The following is a 19,480-nucleotide window of genomic DNA, read 5'->3' as shown; positions in this document are numbered from 1 at the left end:
ATTGATACTTTTACATTCTATGCCTGTTTCACTAAGATACTAGTTTAAGAATAGCTTTTCTTAGGGACTCTTTGACCTCCTTGTTTCTCAGGCTATAGATGACAGGGTTGATCATAGGAGTCAGGACTGTGTAGAAGACAGAGAATATTTTTTGTAGGACCTTGGGAGTGTTGGCTGTTGGAATTACATAGACAGTTAATACGGTCACATACAAAATTGCAAGCACAATGAGGTGAGAGGAACAGGTGGAAAATGCCTTTTGTCTCCTGATGCCAGAAGGGATTCTCAGGATGGTGGTGATGATACAAATGTAGGATGTCAGAGTCAGAAGAAAGGGCACAAATGTCCCTATGACAGCGATAATAAATGTCAACAGTTCCAGAGTCTGGGTGTCAACACAGGACAGCTTTATCATAGGTGAAAAATCGCAAAAGAAATGGTCAATTTCTTTGGAATCACAGAACGTTAATTGGAAGAAGAAAATATTTACTATGGTGCAGAGCAGTAAGCTACTTATCCAGGACCCTGCCACAAGCTGCCAACAAACCCTGCCATTCATCAGAGCAGCATAACGGAGTGGATTGCATATCGCTAAATACCTATCATAAGACATTGCCGTGAGCAGCAGATTTTCTGTACTTGTCAGGATACCAAGGAAATATAATTGCACAATGCAGCCCTTAACAGAAATGGTTCTGTCCCCAGTCAGGAGACTGGCCAGCAGCCTGGGCAGGATGGTGGAGGTGGAGCAGATCTCCAGGCAGGACAAGTTCCCCAGTAAAAAGTACATGGGGATGTGAAGTTGCTGATCAGCCACAACTAGTGCAACGAAGAGGATGTTTCCGGAGACGGTCACAATGTAGATCACTAGAAACACGAGGAAGAGAAGGGTCTGCAGTTCAGGGACATTCCCAAAACCTAAGAGGATGAATTCCACAATGGGTGTTTGATTTCTTACTTCTGCTTTCTCCATAATATGTACCTAGAAACAGAAGACCATTAAATATTGATCGAGTGCACGCAGTCAGGTTGTGCTGTCGGTTACACTGGCAGAAACCTGGAGTAGGTAACCTCGTAACACTGCATGTCTCCACTGGAAAGTGAAGTTGTCAAAAAACAGAGGGAAGACTCATATTCTTCAGAGGTTCAGCTTCCAATATAGCTGAAATAAGAGCATGGAACCCTACTGAATTAGGGAAACCTCCCATCTAACTCCCTTGGCTCTCTTCAACTTTAAATACTTTTAGGCTGGGATTTTGAAATATCTTTATCATAGCAGTCTCACATCAAGAAATCTAGAAGACATAACAAAAGATCAATAGATTGGAAATGAAAGATATTTAGAGTTCAACCATGGGTACGTCTCCCCAGCAGCTGGGAAGTGTAATTCCCACCTTGGGTAGACATACATGCACAAGCTTTGATCAAGCTAGCAGGATAAAACAAGCAGTGAGAACATGGCAGCACATGCAGCCCTTTGGGATGGCTACCTGTGTACGTAGCTGGGATCTCAGATGGGATTGGGCTCGGGCAGCTAGGCTGTGCTGCCAAGGCTACACTGCTATTTTCAGCTCAATAGCTCAATCAAAGATTGTGTGTGTAGGTCTACCAGAGCAGGGAATTACACTGCCTAGATGCAGTGTAGACATTCCCCATAAGACAGATACTGAAACACTAAGGAGGCTGTGGTCTGTATGAAGGTCTATCCAGCTGTTCTCTATCCCAGCAGATGCAAATTTTAATTTGCACCAGTTGATAGATGCAGCTGAGAAACAGACAAAGACACAAACAAACCCTAAACACAGACTGTGGGCCATTTCCTGATCTCAGTTACACCAGGGTAAATTGCATCCGCTTCATGTGGATTTACACAAGTGCAACTGAGATCGGAATCCAACCCCATATAAAGAAATGTAAGTGAGGTAAAAATGAAAACTCATTAAGAGAGAAATAAGAGAGTCATTTTTATCCAGAAGGAAGAATGTGCCTGGAGAAAAATGAAAAATGGGAGAAAAAAGGAAGTGATACATAGACAGAATGAGACAAAAATACAGAGAGAGAAAGAGAGAGATTGTTTCTTTCTCCAAATTTTATTAACAATAAAATACAGATCTGTTGAAAGAGAAGTAGCAGATCCTTGCTGTTAAAGAAAAGGTATCAGAGCCAATAAGTCTGAAATCTCTTCTTTGCTTTTCCTCTACACGCTTCTTGATATATCCTGCCATCTGATCTCTTCATCCACTGACTTATGATGCACCCATATGAACTATGCCTACATCAGGAGTGGCAATGGTACATTGACACTAGTGCAACATAAATGTCTGACAGAAAAATGGAAATCCAGAAAAACACACACACACAGAGAAGACAGACAATGTTTTTGTTTCATAATTTGACGAGCAATAAAATGTACACACAAGGAGTCAATAAATTCGATAAAGTCATGGAGGATAGGTCCATCAATGGCTGTTCGTCAGGATGGGCAGGGATGGTGTCCCTAGCCTTTGTTTGCCAGAAGCTGGGAATGGGTGACAGGGAATGGGTCACTTGTTCATTCCCTCTGGGACACCTGGCACTGGCCACTGTTGGAAGACAGAATACTGGGCTAGATGGACCTTTGCTCTGACCCAGTAAGGCCGTTCTTATGTTTTTACTTTCTAAATCTGAGAGCCATTCATTTATCTTTCCTGGGCATGTTTTGCTTTAACCCTTCTACTTTTATTTACATTCCCCCTGGATTGAACAAGCAATCCTATTCTTTCTGACACGCTAGATGCCTGAGCAGGTATTTTTCTTTTCTAAATCAGGTACCTGAGCAGGTATTTTTCTTTTCTAAATTATTTCATTTTAACTGTGCTGCTTTATCTGTCACACGGATACTCTATTGCCAGCTGCCCCTAACCATAACCCTTCCTTCAGATTTTCTGAGATAAGTTTATAGTCTTTGCACTACATTTTCCAATATCTTCTACCCTTGATAGTCTTCCGTTATCTCAGCAAACTGAGTTTGGGTTACTACTTGGATGTCTGGATCCTACAGTGCTCCTTGGTGTATTTTGTTGTTATTCCCTGTCACAGAAATTGTGGTCTCCCCGGTTGGTAATTTTGACTTCATGTGAGATGATGTAATCTTCCTTGATAGTTCTGCTAGTGGGAATTTGAAATTATTGCATAGAGAAAAGATAAAGTGTTCCCTCTAAGCTGCATGGCTGTGCAACTGAGCAGGAGTGAATCAAGTGACATGCACTGATTAGCAGAGCCGCGCAGGGTGGCGTGTGTTCGGGTACCCTTCCCCCCACTGCTCTGCAGCTGCATTGCTCCTGCTCTCTGCCTTGGGGCCCCTTGCAAGCGGCTCCCGGGACCCTGCTGCTTGCTGTGCAGAGCACAGGGGACAGGAGGGGCACTGATGTCAGGGTGTCCCCTCCCCTACTCCCCCCTGCCCACATACCCCATCTCCGCAGAGCAGGAGCTGGGGACAGGGCTCAGGAGCAGAGAGCTTCTGAAAGCTGCTTCGGTCTCAGCTTTCTGGTGGGAGTGCCTTAAAAAGACAAAGCACGGTCTCTCCTACGCGTCCCCAGCAGCTGGCATACTCACACTCTGTCCCTGTGTCTCTCTCTCACAAAGACACACACACACTGTCTCTAAGCTTTCATGAGCTACAGCTCACTTCAAGCTTATGCTCAAATAAATGTGTTAGTCTCTAAGGTGCCACAAGTCCTCCTTTTCTTTTTGCAGATACAGACTAACACGGCTGCTACTCTGAACACTCTCTCTGTGTCTCTCACACACACACACACACATTCTGTCTCTGACACACGCACTCTCTCTCTCTCTCTCACACACACACACAGGCTTTGTGTCTCTCACACATACACACACTGTCTCTTTCACACTCACCTCCCAACACATACTTGTGTTGTTGTTGTTATTTCCTGCAATGCACATGTATTCTCTGAAATTTCATTCTTTCCAAGTGCTGTTATTGCAGTTTTTGACTGGTCTATGCATTACATAATTTTATTTCTCTCTTATGCTTAAATTTAATTCTTTGACTAGTTAGTATTAAAATGCCTAACCTGTCCTGGATGGAGTAATTATCCCTATGGTAAGTTTTCAAAAATATATATTATAGCTACGTTTTTTTTTTTTTTACTGGTGTCACACATCACCTCTATATTGGTGAGCATAACAAAATTCACTCTGCACATGGATAGAAAAAATTAAAGGGAACATTGATATGAAGGAATATGCTGTGTATGTGGGATGGGAAAGGTGGAGATGGATTGCTCTACTGTAAAACATGAATATAGTCTGTGATAGTTTATTTTGAGAGTGGGCAGGGGAGACATGGATCCTAGCCCATGTCAGACATGAAGAAAATATCTGTTGCCTTTGCCCTGTAAGGGGCCTGGCACAAAACCCCTTGTCTCAATGACTGAGAGTCTTTCCCTTAACTACAAAGGACTTTGGATCTGGCTCATGATTATAATATGAGATGCAAGATGTTGGTGCATGTGAGCCATAGTGAGATAAAGAATGGCTTGGCCCCTATTTTGTATCTACTAACAGGGTGACAACTCATACAGTAGGCGTCTGGTCAGTGATGGGAAGTTGACTCGGGGGGAAGTATTGATCTGATGACGTGAACAAACCAATCCAACAGATACCATTCTCTCTTTAATTATATTGCAACCAATACAATGTTGTTTAGTGTTGCTGAATTGTATAGTAAATGGCTTCACTCACTTTGGTTTATTATAAAATATAGTCAAGAGACTAAATAACCAGTAATAACATGGTACAGGAAAAAGGGAATGGGTGACAGGGGATGGATCACTTGATGATTACCTCTTCCGTTCGTTCCCTCTGAAGCACCTGGCATTGGCCACTGTCAGAAGACAGGATACTGGGCTAAATGGACCTTTGGTCTGACCCAGTCTGGCCGTTCTCATGTTCTAAATCTGAGAGCCATCCATTACTCTTGCTTAGGCATGTTTTGCCATTACCCATTTTTGTTGGCTTCCCCACGGGGTGCTACTTGGAACTGTGGTTCCACTGAGCCCACCCAGTCCGGCTCCCTCTGACACTGTCCTGCTGTGGCAATTTGCAGACCCGCTCCCAGTCCTACACTTCGTCCAGCATTTACACAGTTAGGGACACACCCAGCTCATTTTCATGCAGGCTCTCTGACCAGCCACTGCATGAACCAACAACAGAGAAGCCACAAAAGCTCCAGCCTAGGACCACAGAGCTGTACCACCCTGGCCTGGTCAAAACACCGACCAGTAGGAATTTGTTACCCAGTTTGCCTCTCCCTCAATGTGGAGAGGAATATGCATACTTGTGCTAACCAACCTGAGATTTTTCCCAAGATATTTCACTTAAAGACACGCTGGTTTATGTTAAACAACAAACAAGTTTAACTACAAAACACAGATTTTGAGTGACAATAAGGGATAGGAAACAGATCAAAGCAGATTACCAGCAAACAAACAAAAACACAAACTAAGCATAACACACCGGTTAGATTGACTATGAATGAGCAGTTGCTCACCCTGACTGATGATACCGGCGGTCTTGCAGATTCTCAAGGCACAGGCTGCATTTGCTTTGCAGTTAGGGTTTCTCAGGTCTCATACACAGGCTAAAATCCCTTTAGCCTGCTTCAAGCACTTCCCCAGTTCAGAGTGTGTTCCTTAGGTCTTTCCAGGAGTCTTCTTGTGTGAGGAGTGAAGAAGAACCGTTGATATCGCTCCCTGCCTTTTATAGCCTTAGCATAGGGCGGCAACCCTTTCTTTCAAAACTTGGTGCCTGGACCAGTGTGTGAAAAAATAAAGACACCCCAAGATGGAGTCCAGAGTCATGTGGTCTGGTCACCTGCCCTTATAGAATCATAGCAACCATTACTTACAGGCTCTCTGGAGTGTTCTCAGGAAGGCTCACCAGGTGGGGGATAAGCTTCTCCTAAGGCCTATTGTTTTCCCTAATGACTCATTATCCTGAATAAGCCCTTCCCAACCAGATATGTAGACTGAAAGCATCTTGCCTAGTGGGAGTTACCAAGGTGTAACTACATTTGAAATACAGATACATAGTCCATATTCATAACTTCAGATACAAAAATGATACATGCCTAGAAATAGAATAATCATATTAATCAAATCACAACATTTCCAATGACACCTTACATGACCCATCTTGCACAAAATGCATCATAATTATGTTATAATCGTAACATAATAATATCGCTATGAAGAATATAGTGTGCAGTGTCACCGCATCACACTTCATTTACTTTCCCCCTGGATTGAACATGCAGTCACACTGTTTCTGACATGGTGGATGCCTGAGTTGGCATTTCTCTTTTCTAAATCAAATTAGTTCATTTTAACTGTGCTAATTTACCTTTCACACTGATGATCTATTGCACCTTAACCCTAACCCTTTCTTCAGATTTCCTGAGATAAGTTTACAGTTTTTGCACTACATTTTCCAGTCTTATCTACTATTGATATTGTTACATTATCTCAGTAAACTGAGCTTTGGGTTCCTATCTGGGTGTCTGGGTCCTACAGCTCTTCTTGGTATAGTTTGTTGATATTCCCTTTCAGAGAAATTGTGGTCTCTCCTGGTTGATCATTTCTCCTTCATATGAGATGATGTAATCTCCCTTGATAGTTCTGCTGGTGGGAATTTGAAGTTATTGTATACAGGAAAGTTAATATTTATTTTCAGAAAGGAAAAACAACAGTACAAGGACAGTCTTATTACTAAATTCAAAGGGGAAGTTATGGAAAACAACTGATACCACAGGGAAAATAACAGTGATAGGAGAACTGTTGAACCAAAGACAAAGCAACAGAAAAAAGGGAAAAAGAAAAGGAGTACTTGTGGCACCTTAAAGACTAACCAATTTATTTGAGCATGAGCTTTCGTGAGCTACAGCTCACTTCATCGGATGCATACCGTGGAAACTGCAGCAGACTTTATATATACACAGAGAATATGAAACAATACCTCCTCCCACCCCACTGTCCTGCTGGTAATAGCTTATCTAAAGTGATCATCAGGTGGGCCATTTCCAGCACAAATCCAGGTTTTCTCACCCTCCACCCCCCCACACAAATTCACTCTCCTGCTGGTGATAGCCCATCCAAAGTGACGACTCTTAAGGAAATTAATGCAGTCAGAACTTCTGATCTCAATGGAAATCTCTGTTCTTCTGATGTATTAGATGAGTAGATCTGCTAGAATAATAGCAAAAAAGGAACCAATGTCAATTCTATTTTATAGTAACAAGAACATGAAATGCTCCCAAGTTAAAAAATTCTTGGATAAAGCTCCCAGGTCAGTCTGATCTCTGGACCTGGAACTCCAAATGCAGGCCTAGAAGACCCTAAACTTGCCACATGAAAAAAGTTCAAATCGCCTTCTTGACATTGGCTGTGATTTTTTTAGAAATCTAAGGGAGTTAGGCACCCAACTGCCTTTGAATATCAAAGGGAGTTCATCAGCTAAGCTTTCTATGCTCCTTTGAAAATCCCCACTTAGACGCTTGATGACCTAATTTTCACTCATCCTTCTGGTCTTTGCTGAAAGAGCGAGGGGTTCCTTCTCCCACAGTGTGAGGGAATATGCTGTGTATGTGGGAAGGGAAAGGTGGAGGTGGATTGTTGTATTGTAAAACGTGAATGTAATCTGCGAGTGTTTATTTTGAGAGTGGGCAGGGGAGACAAGAATCCTAGTCCATATCTGACATGCAGAAAATTGTTTCCCTAGTCCCGTACAGGTCCTGATACAAAACTCCTTGTAGTCAGTGACTGAGAATCTTTCCCTTACCTACAAAGATTTTGGCTCTGGCTCATCATTCTAAGATGCAAGATTTTGTAGCATGTGAACTATAATGAGATTGTCAGGGTTCGCTCCCCACTCTGAACTCTAGGGTACAGACATGGGGACCCACAAGAAAGACTCCCTAAGCTTATTTCTACCAGCTTAGGTTAAAAACTCCCCAAGGCACAAGTTCTCCCTTGTACCTTGGATTAGGTAACGCTGCCACCACAAAGTAATTTAGACAAACTCAGGGAAAGGACCACTTGGAGTTCTTACTCCCTCCTAATATCCCCCCAAGACCCGCACACACACACACCCTTTCCTGGGGAGGCTTGAGAATAAACAAGATGAGCATAGACCAACCTTGCAGTTTTTTAGGACACACAAAAAAACCCAATCAGATTTTAAACGAAACAGAACTTTATTAGAAAGAAAAACGGTAAAAGAAGCACCTCTGTAAAATTAGAATGGAAGATAATTTTAAGGGCAATCAGATTCAAAAACACAGAGGATTTCCCTCTGGGCCAAACTTTAAAGTTACAAAAAGAAAACCAGGAATACACCTTCCTCTCAGCACAGAGAAAATCACAAGCCAAAACAAAAATAAGACAACACATTCCCTTGTGAGTACATACTAATTATAATGGAGCTGCATTTCTTGCTTCCTTGATCTGTGTCTGGCAAGCACACAGAACACACAGACCAAAACCTCCCCACCTCCCCCCCCAGATTTGAAAGTATCTTGTCCCCTTATTGGTCCTTTTGGTCAGGTGCCAGCCAGGTTACCTGAGCTTCTTAACCCTTTACAGATAAAAGGATTTTGTGCCTCTGGCCAGGAGGGATTTTATAGTACTGTATACAGGAAGGTTGTTACCCTTCCATTTATATTTATGACATGCCCCCCCCAAATCACAGATAGTGTTGGACAGACAGTTCCACACTGGTTGTGATTTCTTCCTGGAGCTCTAGGAGAAAACAGAGTTAATAAGACACATGTACCTTTAGATATACTACTGACTATATAAAAACTAACAGTATTTTCCACATTTCAGGGATGATTTTAACCAGTTGATTCTGGGAACATTTCATGGGAAAGTGCATCAGCCACTTTGTTAGAAGCTCCTGAGATGTGTTGTATTTCAAAATCAAAATCTTGGAGAGCTAAACTCCACCAAAGAAGTTTTTTGTTATTGTCCTTGACAGTGTGAAGCCACTTCAGCACAGCATGGTCGGTTTGCAGATGGAAACGCCACCCCAAACATATAGATGTAGCTTTTCCAGTGCGTACACAATGGCGTAGCATTCCTTTTCACTGATTGACCAGTGGCTTTCCCTCTCAGACAGTTTCTTGCTGAGAAACACGACAGGATGGAATTCTTGGTCCGGTCCTTCTTGCATTAAAACTGCTCCCACACCACACTCGGACGCATCTGTGGTTACTAGGAACGGTTTGTCAAAGTCTTGGGGCCCTTAGCACAGGGTCAGACATGAGTGTCGCTTTAAGCTGGTTAAAGGCCTTTTGACACTCTTCACTCCACTGAACTGCATTTGGCTGTTTCTTTTTGGTTAGGTCTGTCAGTGGGGCGGCGATTTGGCTGTATTGCAGTACAAATTGCCTTTAATATCTGGCCAAGCCTAAGAAGGATTGGACCTGTTTTTTTTCACTTTGGGACAGCATCCACTTTGGCTTGCAGGGGATTGATAGTTGCTTGACCCACCTGGTCTCCAAAGTAAGTCACTCTGTTTAGGCCTATTTGACACTTTTTAGCCTTAACTGTTAGTCCTGCCTCCCTTATGTGCTCGAAGACTTTTTGTAGATGAATAGGTCAGAATTTGAACAAGAGGCTGCGAGGCAGCTCTCCAACACCACTTTCTACAAGCCATTACCCTCTGATCCCACTGAGGGTTACCAAAAGAAACTAGACCATCTGCTCAAGAAACTCCCTGAAAAAGCACAAGAACAAATCCTCACAGACACACCACTGGAACCCTGACCTGGGATATTCTATCTACCACCCAAGATCCATAAACCTGGAAATCCTGGGCGCCCCATCATCTCAGGCATTGGAACCCTGACAGCAGGATTGTCTGGCTATGTAGACTCCCTCCTCAGGACCTACACTCCCAGCACTCCCAGCTATCTTCAAGACAGCACTGACTTCCTGAGGAAACTACAATCCATCTGTGATCTTCCTGAGAACACCATCCTGGCCACTATGGATGTAGAAGCCCTCTACACCAACATTCCACACAAAGATGGACTACAAGCCGTCAGGAACAGTATCCCCACAGCAAACCTGGTGGCTGAACTTTGTGACTTTGTCCTCACCCATAACTATTTCACATTTGGGGAAAATGTATACCTTCAAATCAGCGGCACTGCTAGGGGTACCCGCATGGCCCCACAGTATGCCAACATTTTTATGGCTGACTTAGAACAACGCTTCCTCAGCTCTTGTCCCTAATGCCCCTACTCTACTTGCACTACACTGATGACATCTTCATCATCTGGACCCATGGAAAAGAAGCCCTTGAGGAATTCCACCATGGTTTCGACAATTTCCATCCCACCATCAACCTCAGCCTGGACGAGTCCACACAAAAGATCCACTTCCTGGACACTACAGTGCTAATAAGCGATGGTCACATAAACACCACCCTATACCGGAAACCTACTGTCCACTATTCTTACCTACATGCCTCCAGCTTTCATCCAGACCACACCACACAATCCATTCTCTACAGCCAAGCTCTATGATACAACCGCATTTGCTCCAACCCCTCAGACAGAGACAAACACCTACAAGATCTCTATCAAGCATTCTTACAACTACAATACCCATCTGCTGAAATGAAGAAACAGACTGACAGAGCCAGAAGAGTACCCAGAAGTTACCTACTGCAGGACAGGCCCAAGAAAGAAAATAACAGAACACCACTATCCATCACCCTCAGCCCCCAACTAAAACCTCTCCAACGCATCATCAAGGATCTACAACCTATCCTGAAGGATGACCCATCACTCTCACAGAACTTGGGAGATAGGCCAGTCCTTGCTTACAGACAGCCCCCCAACCTGAAGCAAATATTCACCAACAACCACACACCACACAACAAAAACACTAACCCAGAAACCTATCCTTGCAACAAAGCCCGTTGCCAACTGTGTCCACATATCTATTCAGGGGACACCATCATGGGGCCTAATCACATCAGCCACACTATCAGAGGCTCGTTCACCTGCGCATCTACCAATGTGATATATGCCATCATGTGCCAGCAATGCCCCCCTGCCACGTATAACACTGGATAACACTTCAATCTCTTTGGGCACTTGCATACAGTCCTAAAAGTGGCAATTCTTCAACAAAAAAACTTCAAAAACAAACTCCAATGAGAGACTCCTGAATTGGAATTAATTTGCAAACTGGATACAATTAACTTAGGCTTGAATAGAGAGTGGGAGTGGATGTGTCATTACACAAAGTAAAACTATTTCCTCTCCTCCTGTTCTTGTAAACTGCTGGAAATGGCCCACCTTGATTATCACTACAAAAGGTTCCTTCCCCCCGCTCCCCTCCCCCACTCTCCTGCTGGTAATAGCTCACCTTTCCTGATCACTCTCATTATAGTATGCATGGTAACACCCATTCTTTCATGTTCTCTGTGTATATAAAATCTCCCCGCTATATTTTCCAATGTATGCATCCGATGAAGTGAGCTGTAGCTCACGAAAGCTTATGCTCTAATAAATTTGTTAGTCTCTAAGGTGCCACAAGTACTTCTTTTCTCTTAGGCTTTAGGTTTGAGGTGGGGGATGCTATGAGATAGTTAACAGCTCCCAGGCACTCTTGGACCATGAATGGCCCTTCCCATGACGCTTTCATCTTATAGGCCTGGAGTGCCTTCAAGACCATGACCTGGTCCCCTACTTTGAAGGAACGCTTTCTGGCATGTTTATCATAACAGGCTTTTTGCTCTTCCTGAGCATGTTTAGGTTTTCTCAAGCAAGGGCTAAAGAGGTTGGGAGGGTGTTTTTTAGGTTGTTTACAAAGTCCAGAATGTTAGTTCCTGGAGAAGGCATAAACCCCTCCCATTGCTGCTTCACCAATTGCAATGGCCCCTTAACCTCTCAGGCATACACAAGTTCAAATGGTGAAAACTCTAAACTGGGATGTGGTACAGCTCTCTAGGCAAAAAGCAACTGCTGCAACACTAGGTCCCAATCATTAGAGTGCTCATTTACGAATTTATGTATCATGACCCCCAAAGTTCCATTAAACTTCTCCACCAAGCTATTCCTTTGATGGTGGTAAAGGGTTGCCTCCAAGTGGTTCACCCCATGAGCTTCCCAAAGGCTTTCCATGGTTCCTGCCATGAAATTAGTTCCTGAATCTGTCAGGATGTCGGAGGACCAACCTACCCTGGCAAAAATATCTGTTAATGCCTGGCACACACTTTTAGCCCTGGTGTTGCTTAGAGCTACTGCTTCCAGCCATCGGGTGGCAAAATCCAGGGAAGTCATTTTTTACTGCTTTCCTCTGGGTGTCTTTTTCAGAAAAGGACCCAGAATATCCACAGCTACTCGCTGAAATGGAACCTGAATGATGGGGAGTGGCTGGAGAGGGGCTTTGACCAGGTCTTGGGGTTTTCCCACTCTTTGGCACACCTCACAAGACCGGACATACCTAGAAACATCCTTGCCCATTCCCTTCCAATGGAATGACTTTCCCAAATGGTCTTTGGTTCTGTTCACCCCAGCATGGCCACTAGGATGATCGTGCACTAAGCTCAAGAGTTTTACCCAGTACTTTGTTGGAACTACCAACTGTCTTTGAGGATGCCAGTCTTCATGGTGTCCACCAGAAAAAGTTTCCTTGTACAAAATTCCTTTTCCTACAACAAACCGGATCAATTAGAAGAGCTGAGAGGCAGTGGGTTGCTCCATGTCGCTGTCCAAGCTCTCTGGAGGCTTTCATCTGCTTCCTGTTCGGCCTGGAACTGTTCCCTGGATGATGTAGACATCAGTTCCTCAGTGGATTGTGGGCTCGGGCTTGGTCCCTCTGGAAGCGATGTAGGGGATGCGGTTGTTTCCATTGACTGTGAACTGCTCTCCGCTGGTGCACTATGTTGGATTTCAGGCTCTAGCTGAGCCTCTTGCGCAGGTTTAGCTGCTGTTGCCAAGGCAGGCTCAGTGGTGCCCTCTGGTGTTGGGGTTGCAAGCGCTGGATTCAGTGCTGGCAATGATTCTGGTGCTGGTTGCTCCGCTGGTTCTGGTTCTGGGACTGGCTCTGGCTGGGTCTCTGTGACTGGATCCACTACTGCTGTCGCAGATGTTGGCATGGGGTCCGGTTCCACCATCTCAGTTTGAGTCTCTGGTAACACAGACTGGGGCCTTGTAGAAGGCTCAGAAATGGAGCTAGTTGTGAAGATTTGTTTAGCCTGGCTGCGGGTGACCATCCACCACCCTCTTGGCTAGCTTCACATGGTTGGTCAAGTCTTCCCCCATCAGCATGATAATCATCATAGACTGCAAAAGTCCACATTCCTGACCAGCCCTTGTACTGGACAGGCAACTTGGCTGTAGGCAAGTTTAGAGAATTTGACATGAAGGGTTGAATTGTCAACCTCTGGGTTGATTAATTTGGGGTCCACTAAGGACTGGTGGATAGCTGACACTTGTGCTCCAGTGTCCCTCCACGCAACAACCTTCTTCCCACCCACACTCACGGTTTCCCTTCACTCTGAGGGTATCTGGGAGGTATCTGGGCCTTTTGACCTTTGGTGTGATTGTGGTGTAATGAACTTCAATCTGTTGGGGTTCTTGGGGCAGTTGGCCTTTACATGCCCCACCTCATTACATTTAAAACATAGCCCAGCTGACTGATCACTGGGGCAAGGTTGGTTGCTGGAGACTGGTGTGGTGGGGCAGTAAGGTGTGTGGGGTTTTCCTTGGGATGTAGGTTGGGCCTTGGTTGGCCCACAGTGATAGGGTTTTGTTTCGGGTTGCCCCTTCTGATATTCGCTCCAACTGCTACCAGTTTTTTTCTTTTCTGCCAGCTCCACCCATTTGGCTCCAATCTCCCCTGCCTCAATTACAGTTTTGGGCTTCCCATCTATGATGTACCTTTCTATTTCCTCAGGAACACCCTCTAAGAACTGCTCCATTTGCTTATGAAGCACAACTCTTCCGGAGATTGAACACTTGCTCCTGATATCCAGGCATCCCAATGTTTCACAATGTGCTAGTCGTGTTGGATAAATGACACGTCTGGTTTCCACCTTAGGGCTCTGAACCACCGATGGGCCTGCTCGGGTGTTAGCCCCATTTAAATCCTGGCCTTGTCTTTAAAAAGTTTGTAGCTGTTCATGGATGCCTTAGGCATTTCAGCTGCCACCTCTGCTAAGGGTCCACTGAACTGCGGCCTCAGCTCCACGATATACTGATCTGTAGAGATGCCATACCCAAGGCAGGCTCTTTCGAAATTTTCTAAGGCCTCTGTATCATTGCCTACCTTGTAGGTGGGAAATTTCCTTGAGTGGTGGAGCAGCACCCAGAGAAGGATTAGTAGGGTTAGCTGGTAAATTCAGCTTAGCATTTTCCAGCTAACTCCGTCTCCAAGCGGTGCTTCTCCGCCTCCACCTCCAACCCTTTCGCCTCTTTCCTCTCCTCTGCTTCCAACTCCAAGTGTTTTAAGGCTATCTGTCTGTCATGTTCTTTTTGTCTCTCTTCAGCTTCAAATTTAGCTAATACTCATTTTTGTTGGACGTTGTTTTTTGCCATTCTAGCTTCTGATTGACTAGCTTACCTGAGAGCTAAAAAGAAAAAAAAACCTGCTTGTGAATTTCCTGGCTGTAGTTAACACCTTTGTAAAAAAAAAAAAATAACACCTCTGCCTCCAGGAAAAGAGAGAGAAAAGGGAAAAAAAAAAAAAAAACTCCAGCTATTCTCAGCTCCTGCTTTCCCTAAGCAGCTAAAAGAAGAAAAAAATTCCCAAGGTTTGTGTTTCTGATTCAAAATGATCTCTGGTTCAAAATGATCCCACCGTTCTGCCACCATGTCAGGGTTTCCTCCCCACTCTGAACTCTAGGGTACAGATGTGGGGACCCACATGAAAGACCCCCTAAGCTTATTTCTACCAGCTTAGGTTAATTACTAATTCTAATGGAGTTGGATTGCTTGCTTCCTTGATCTGTATCCAGCAAGCACACAGAACAGACAAACCAAAACCTTCCCCCGCCTCCCCAGAGTTGAAAGTATCTTGCCCCCTTATTGGGGCAAGGTGCCAGCCAGGTTACCTGAGCTTCTTAACCCTTTACAGGTAAAAGGATTTTGTGCCTCTGGCCAGGAGGGATTTTATAGTACTGTATACAGGAAGGTAGTTACCCTTCCCTTTATATTTATGACAAGTACGGACCCACCCACTTGGGTAACATAACATAACCTTAATCCGCTTGGCGTTCAGAGTGTGGGCCGCCTTCCCCAGCTATTGCAACATTACCTTGTTTTTAATTTGCCATTCCCGGATATCTTTAAAGATGATCCCCTTATGTTTGGACTTTTCCTTATTCAGAGCAGCCTTTATGGCTTCGCAATTTCACATAACTCTTCCCTTAACTGGGCAATATACCGACCGTTTAGCGAATTGGTGAGTAAATTCCCCTTCCATTCCCAAAGGTTACCCCACATCATTGGATGACCGAAAAGGATGTGGTAGGGGATGTATTAGTACAAACGGTATGCCAGTAGCTGTGGGAGACCATCCAGAAAATATGCCACACCAATGACAAGCCGCCATCTGCCTTTCCGCAGTGGCAACCCTCAACACGTCCCTGTCTGCATGTACAACATGAATGGTTCATTCTCCCACACTGCCTCTCTGTTTGTTCCAGGGATTGTGTCACCCTTCTACCCTTCAACAGGTGATTGGCAACCTCCTGCCACCCAATGCCAAGCTGTCAAATTTCCTTCCCCACTCTGAACTCTAGGCTACAGATGTGGGGACCTGCATGAAAACCTCCTAAGCTTACTTTTACCTGTTTAGGTTAAAACTTCCCCAAGGTACAAACTATTTTACCCTTTGCCCTTGGACTTCCACTGCCACCACCAAACTTTATCTGGGTTTATTGGGAAAACGTTGTTTGGAAACATCTTTCCCCCCAAAATCCTCCCAACCCTTGCACCCCACTTCCTGGGGAATGTTTGGTAAAAATCCTCACCAATTTGCATAGGTGACCAAAGACTCAAACCCTTGGATCTTAGAACAATGAAAAAGCATTCAGTTTTCTTACAAGAAGACTTTTAACAGAAGTAAAAAAAGAATCACCTCTGTAAAATCAGGATGGTGAATACCTTACAGGGTAATTAGATTCAAACCATAGAGAATCCCTCTAGGCAAAACCTTAAGTTACAATAAAGACACACAGACAGGAATATTCATTCTATTCAGCACAACTTAATTTCTCAGCCATTTAAAGAAATCATAATCTAACGCATATCTAGCTAGATTATTTACTAAATTCTAAGACTCCATTCCTGTTCTGTCTCCGGCAAAAGCATCACACAGACAGACACAAACCCTTTGTTTTTCACCCTCCTCCCAGCTTTTGAAAGTATCTTGTCTCCTCATTGGCCATTTTGGTCAGGTGCCAGCAAGGTTATCCTAGCTTCTTAACCCTTTACAGGTGAAAGGATTTTTCCTCTGGCCAGGAGGGATTTTAAAGGTGTTTACCCTTCCCTTTACATTTATGACACAAGCTGATAGAGAACTCAGCCAAATCAGTGCCCACAGCAAGCTGAGACCCCTTTGATCTTGGCAAATAGAAATGTGACCCTTGGCAAACACAGCACCCACACCACATCTACACCTGTTCACCGGCAGGTCGCCAACACTTTTATTCTTTCAAAACACCTCTTTCCAAGAATCAACACACACCACTGCCCATCACACAGCACTCCAGCCTCATTACCCAATCTATTTCACATACACCATTCCAGTAAACTGTCTCCACCACAGGGCTCTGGAGCAACAGGCAAGGACAAGCACACCCACCCCTAAGGAGTCCACCCGGCACAACTTCTGGTGTTCAACAGCTTTCCTCCCTCCCCAGCCCACTTGCTCAAGGTCCAGGGTAGCCAGAAGGATCTCATGTGCAATAGGGGGAGTGGGCTAATTTTTCATATCTTTGCTTCCAGAGCCTGTTGGTGCGCAATTTTAACAACAATTTTCCCAATTAAAAGGTCTGGCCCCATCATGCCAGTAACACACTGCATCCACTCACACTGACAAGCAACAGTGACTTCCTTCCTTTGCTTCAGCAAGTGCACGAAAACCCCAGTGTTTTCCAACACCATTCAAAACACCCTGCGCTCCAAGTTGGATGAAGCAAGCATCCACACTTCAGCCTATCTCATAGCTATAACAGTATGGCTTTTTACTTCCATCTGTTTCTGAACCAGGCTGTCATGCCGCTGGGACAGAGAGCCCAATCCATTCTTAATTACCTCCAGATCTACAGTATTTATAATTCCTGCTCCAAAACCAATTTCTCCCAACATGGTGTCCACCGCCTGAGGATGCCTCCCTGCAGCATCCAACACAAAACAGTGCTTAGCAACAAGACAAACAGCACAAGAAAAAACACAGAACTCAAAACACAATCTCCTCTGCAACAGTAGATTCATGGCACCCTGGGTTGCTCTTCAGCTGGCATCGCTTCTCATGATTTTCTGAAAGATAAAAGAACATGTTTCTACCCCTTTTGGGGTGGCAAATGATTGCTCAAAATAGTCCTTTCTTTTACAAATATGCTTGTTGATTTCAGGTAAAACAGGCATTACCCCCATATTTCTGGTGTTTGTTTCATAGGCAGAACAGGTTTCAGTGGCTTATACCTTTATCAGTTAGGTAGTTTGCATTAACACAGATGCTTTCTGGCTTGCTTTTGGATCCAAAGACATCAGCAGCTCAGAGACTCTTACTTAAAAGGGACACAATTAACTTTTATCAGAGTTCTGATTACTTTTTACTTTAACTTCTGCTTTCAAAACATACAAACATCTGAAAAAGAAAACACCATCTATTGTAGCACCCTTTGGAGACCTAATAAGATTTTAATTAAGGAGCATGTTATATTTGCATTCCTTTCACCCCTTTTACCATATACCCAGCACATGTTCTTTTTCTTAACATCCCTTTGACACTGCTTCATTTTTATGTAGCTGTACATAGATTACATTCCCTTTTATACATTTGGGGCGATCAAGTTCCAACAGAAACCCCTGATGTTCTTTTAGCTAATTTGACTAAATTTCAATCAGATAGTCTCTTTGCCTGGATTATTTGCAGACATTCATTTGGAAAAGGGCCCTTTTTACCTTCAGAATGGCTGCAAAGAAGCCAAGAATTCTTTTTCGGTAACATATTTTCTTTTTAACATTTTCACAAAGTTTAACTGCTTAATTCCCTCCAGCCTCTGCAGAGTTAACTTTTCACTCTCTTTCCTTAAATCACTTGCTTATTTCCCAAAATGACACCTTAATCAATTCAGATTTTACCATTCAAATTATTGCTCCAAGGATTTAAATTTCCCATGCCTGTACTTACTGCTTCCCTTACTTCTGCCACCATGCCCCTCAGGGCTTCCAGCCTGTTTTCCAATTTTTTATCTGTTGCCTGACTGCTTGTCTGGGCCTGATTCTGCTTTTCTCGCTAAACCATCCCTTTCCCTGGGCACAAGCTTTGTTCAGCTACCAATTTAGCAAGGAGGGTGGGCTCCTTAACTAGACCCCATCCCTCCTGGTCCCTTTCCTTAAATATAGGTTTCAGAGTAACAGCCGTGTTAGTCTGTATTCGCAAAAAGAAAAGGAGGACTTGTGGCACCTTAGAGACTAACCAATTTATTTGAGCATAAGCTTTCGGGAGCTACAGCTCACTTCATCAGATGCATACTGTGGAAAGTGTAGAAGATCTTTTTATACACACAAAGCATGAAAAAATAAAAATAAAAAAAATTAAATAATATCACTCCCAAGGGTTATCCGAGTCATCCCCTGTGAGGCTTGCCACCTGGACAGAACGCATGGCCAACTGGAGTTTTAACTGTTCAATTTCCTTTTCATGGCAGACACACTGCCGTTGCTGCATATGCTGAGCACGAATGGTCAAATCTTCGAACGGTATTTGCTTAGCCAGTGCTTCCAGGCAAGTGCGTTCCGCTTTTTCTGCCTGGAAGTCCTGTCTCAAGGCCTGCAACTTGTCCTGCACATAGGCTTGAGTTGCTGCCTGATTAGTAATTTGTGCATTACCAATCTGTCTGGGGCGTCAGTTGATCAGTCTGATGCCACAGGATGGTTTGGGGAGGAGGTACCAGAACACATCAAATGTCTAAGTTTTAAAGCTTTATTGATAAAATAATAAAATAACAGCAGAGAGTGCTGGGAATGCTCCCACGTCACTCAGGGGAGGAAAGAAAGCATTAGTGCCCCAAGCCCTTACCCACTTTCATACTCTCACACGCACTACCCGAGACCGGCCAGGCCTGGGTGTAACGTCAGAAGAAGGGGGGGGAAGGGTGGACAGGAGTTCTTGTCCTGGGCCCAGGCCGTCTGGGTCTCCTGCTGATCTTTGAATTGCTCCAGTTCTCA

General features: G+C 44.1%; 1 protein-coding gene and 1 pseudogene across 2 annotated transcripts in view; one reads left to right on the top strand and one right to left on the bottom strand.

Moving 5' to 3' along the window:
- Positions 1-19,480, top strand: part of LOC311529434 (olfactory receptor 5V1-like) — a 504,463-nt pseudogene that overhangs the window by 398,409 nt on the left and 86,574 nt on the right. The gene's annotated exons all lie outside the window — the stretch shown is intronic.
- Positions 32-973, bottom strand: LOC311529845 (olfactory receptor 6C75-like; the record flags this gene model as incomplete). Its single annotated transcript, XM_084646106.1, has 1 exon — positions 32-973. One exon carries the CDS (start codon positions 971-973, stop codon positions 32-34), a length of 942 nt encoding a protein of 313 aa, XP_084502232.1.

Source organism: Lepidochelys olivacea (genome assembly GCF_965140295.1).
Source record: "Lepidochelys olivacea isolate rLepOli2 genome assembly, chromosome: 13".
NCBI classification, from domain to species: Eukaryota; Metazoa; Chordata; order Testudines; family Cheloniidae; genus Lepidochelys; species Lepidochelys olivacea.
This window is presented reverse-complemented; position numbering and strand designations above follow the sequence as displayed.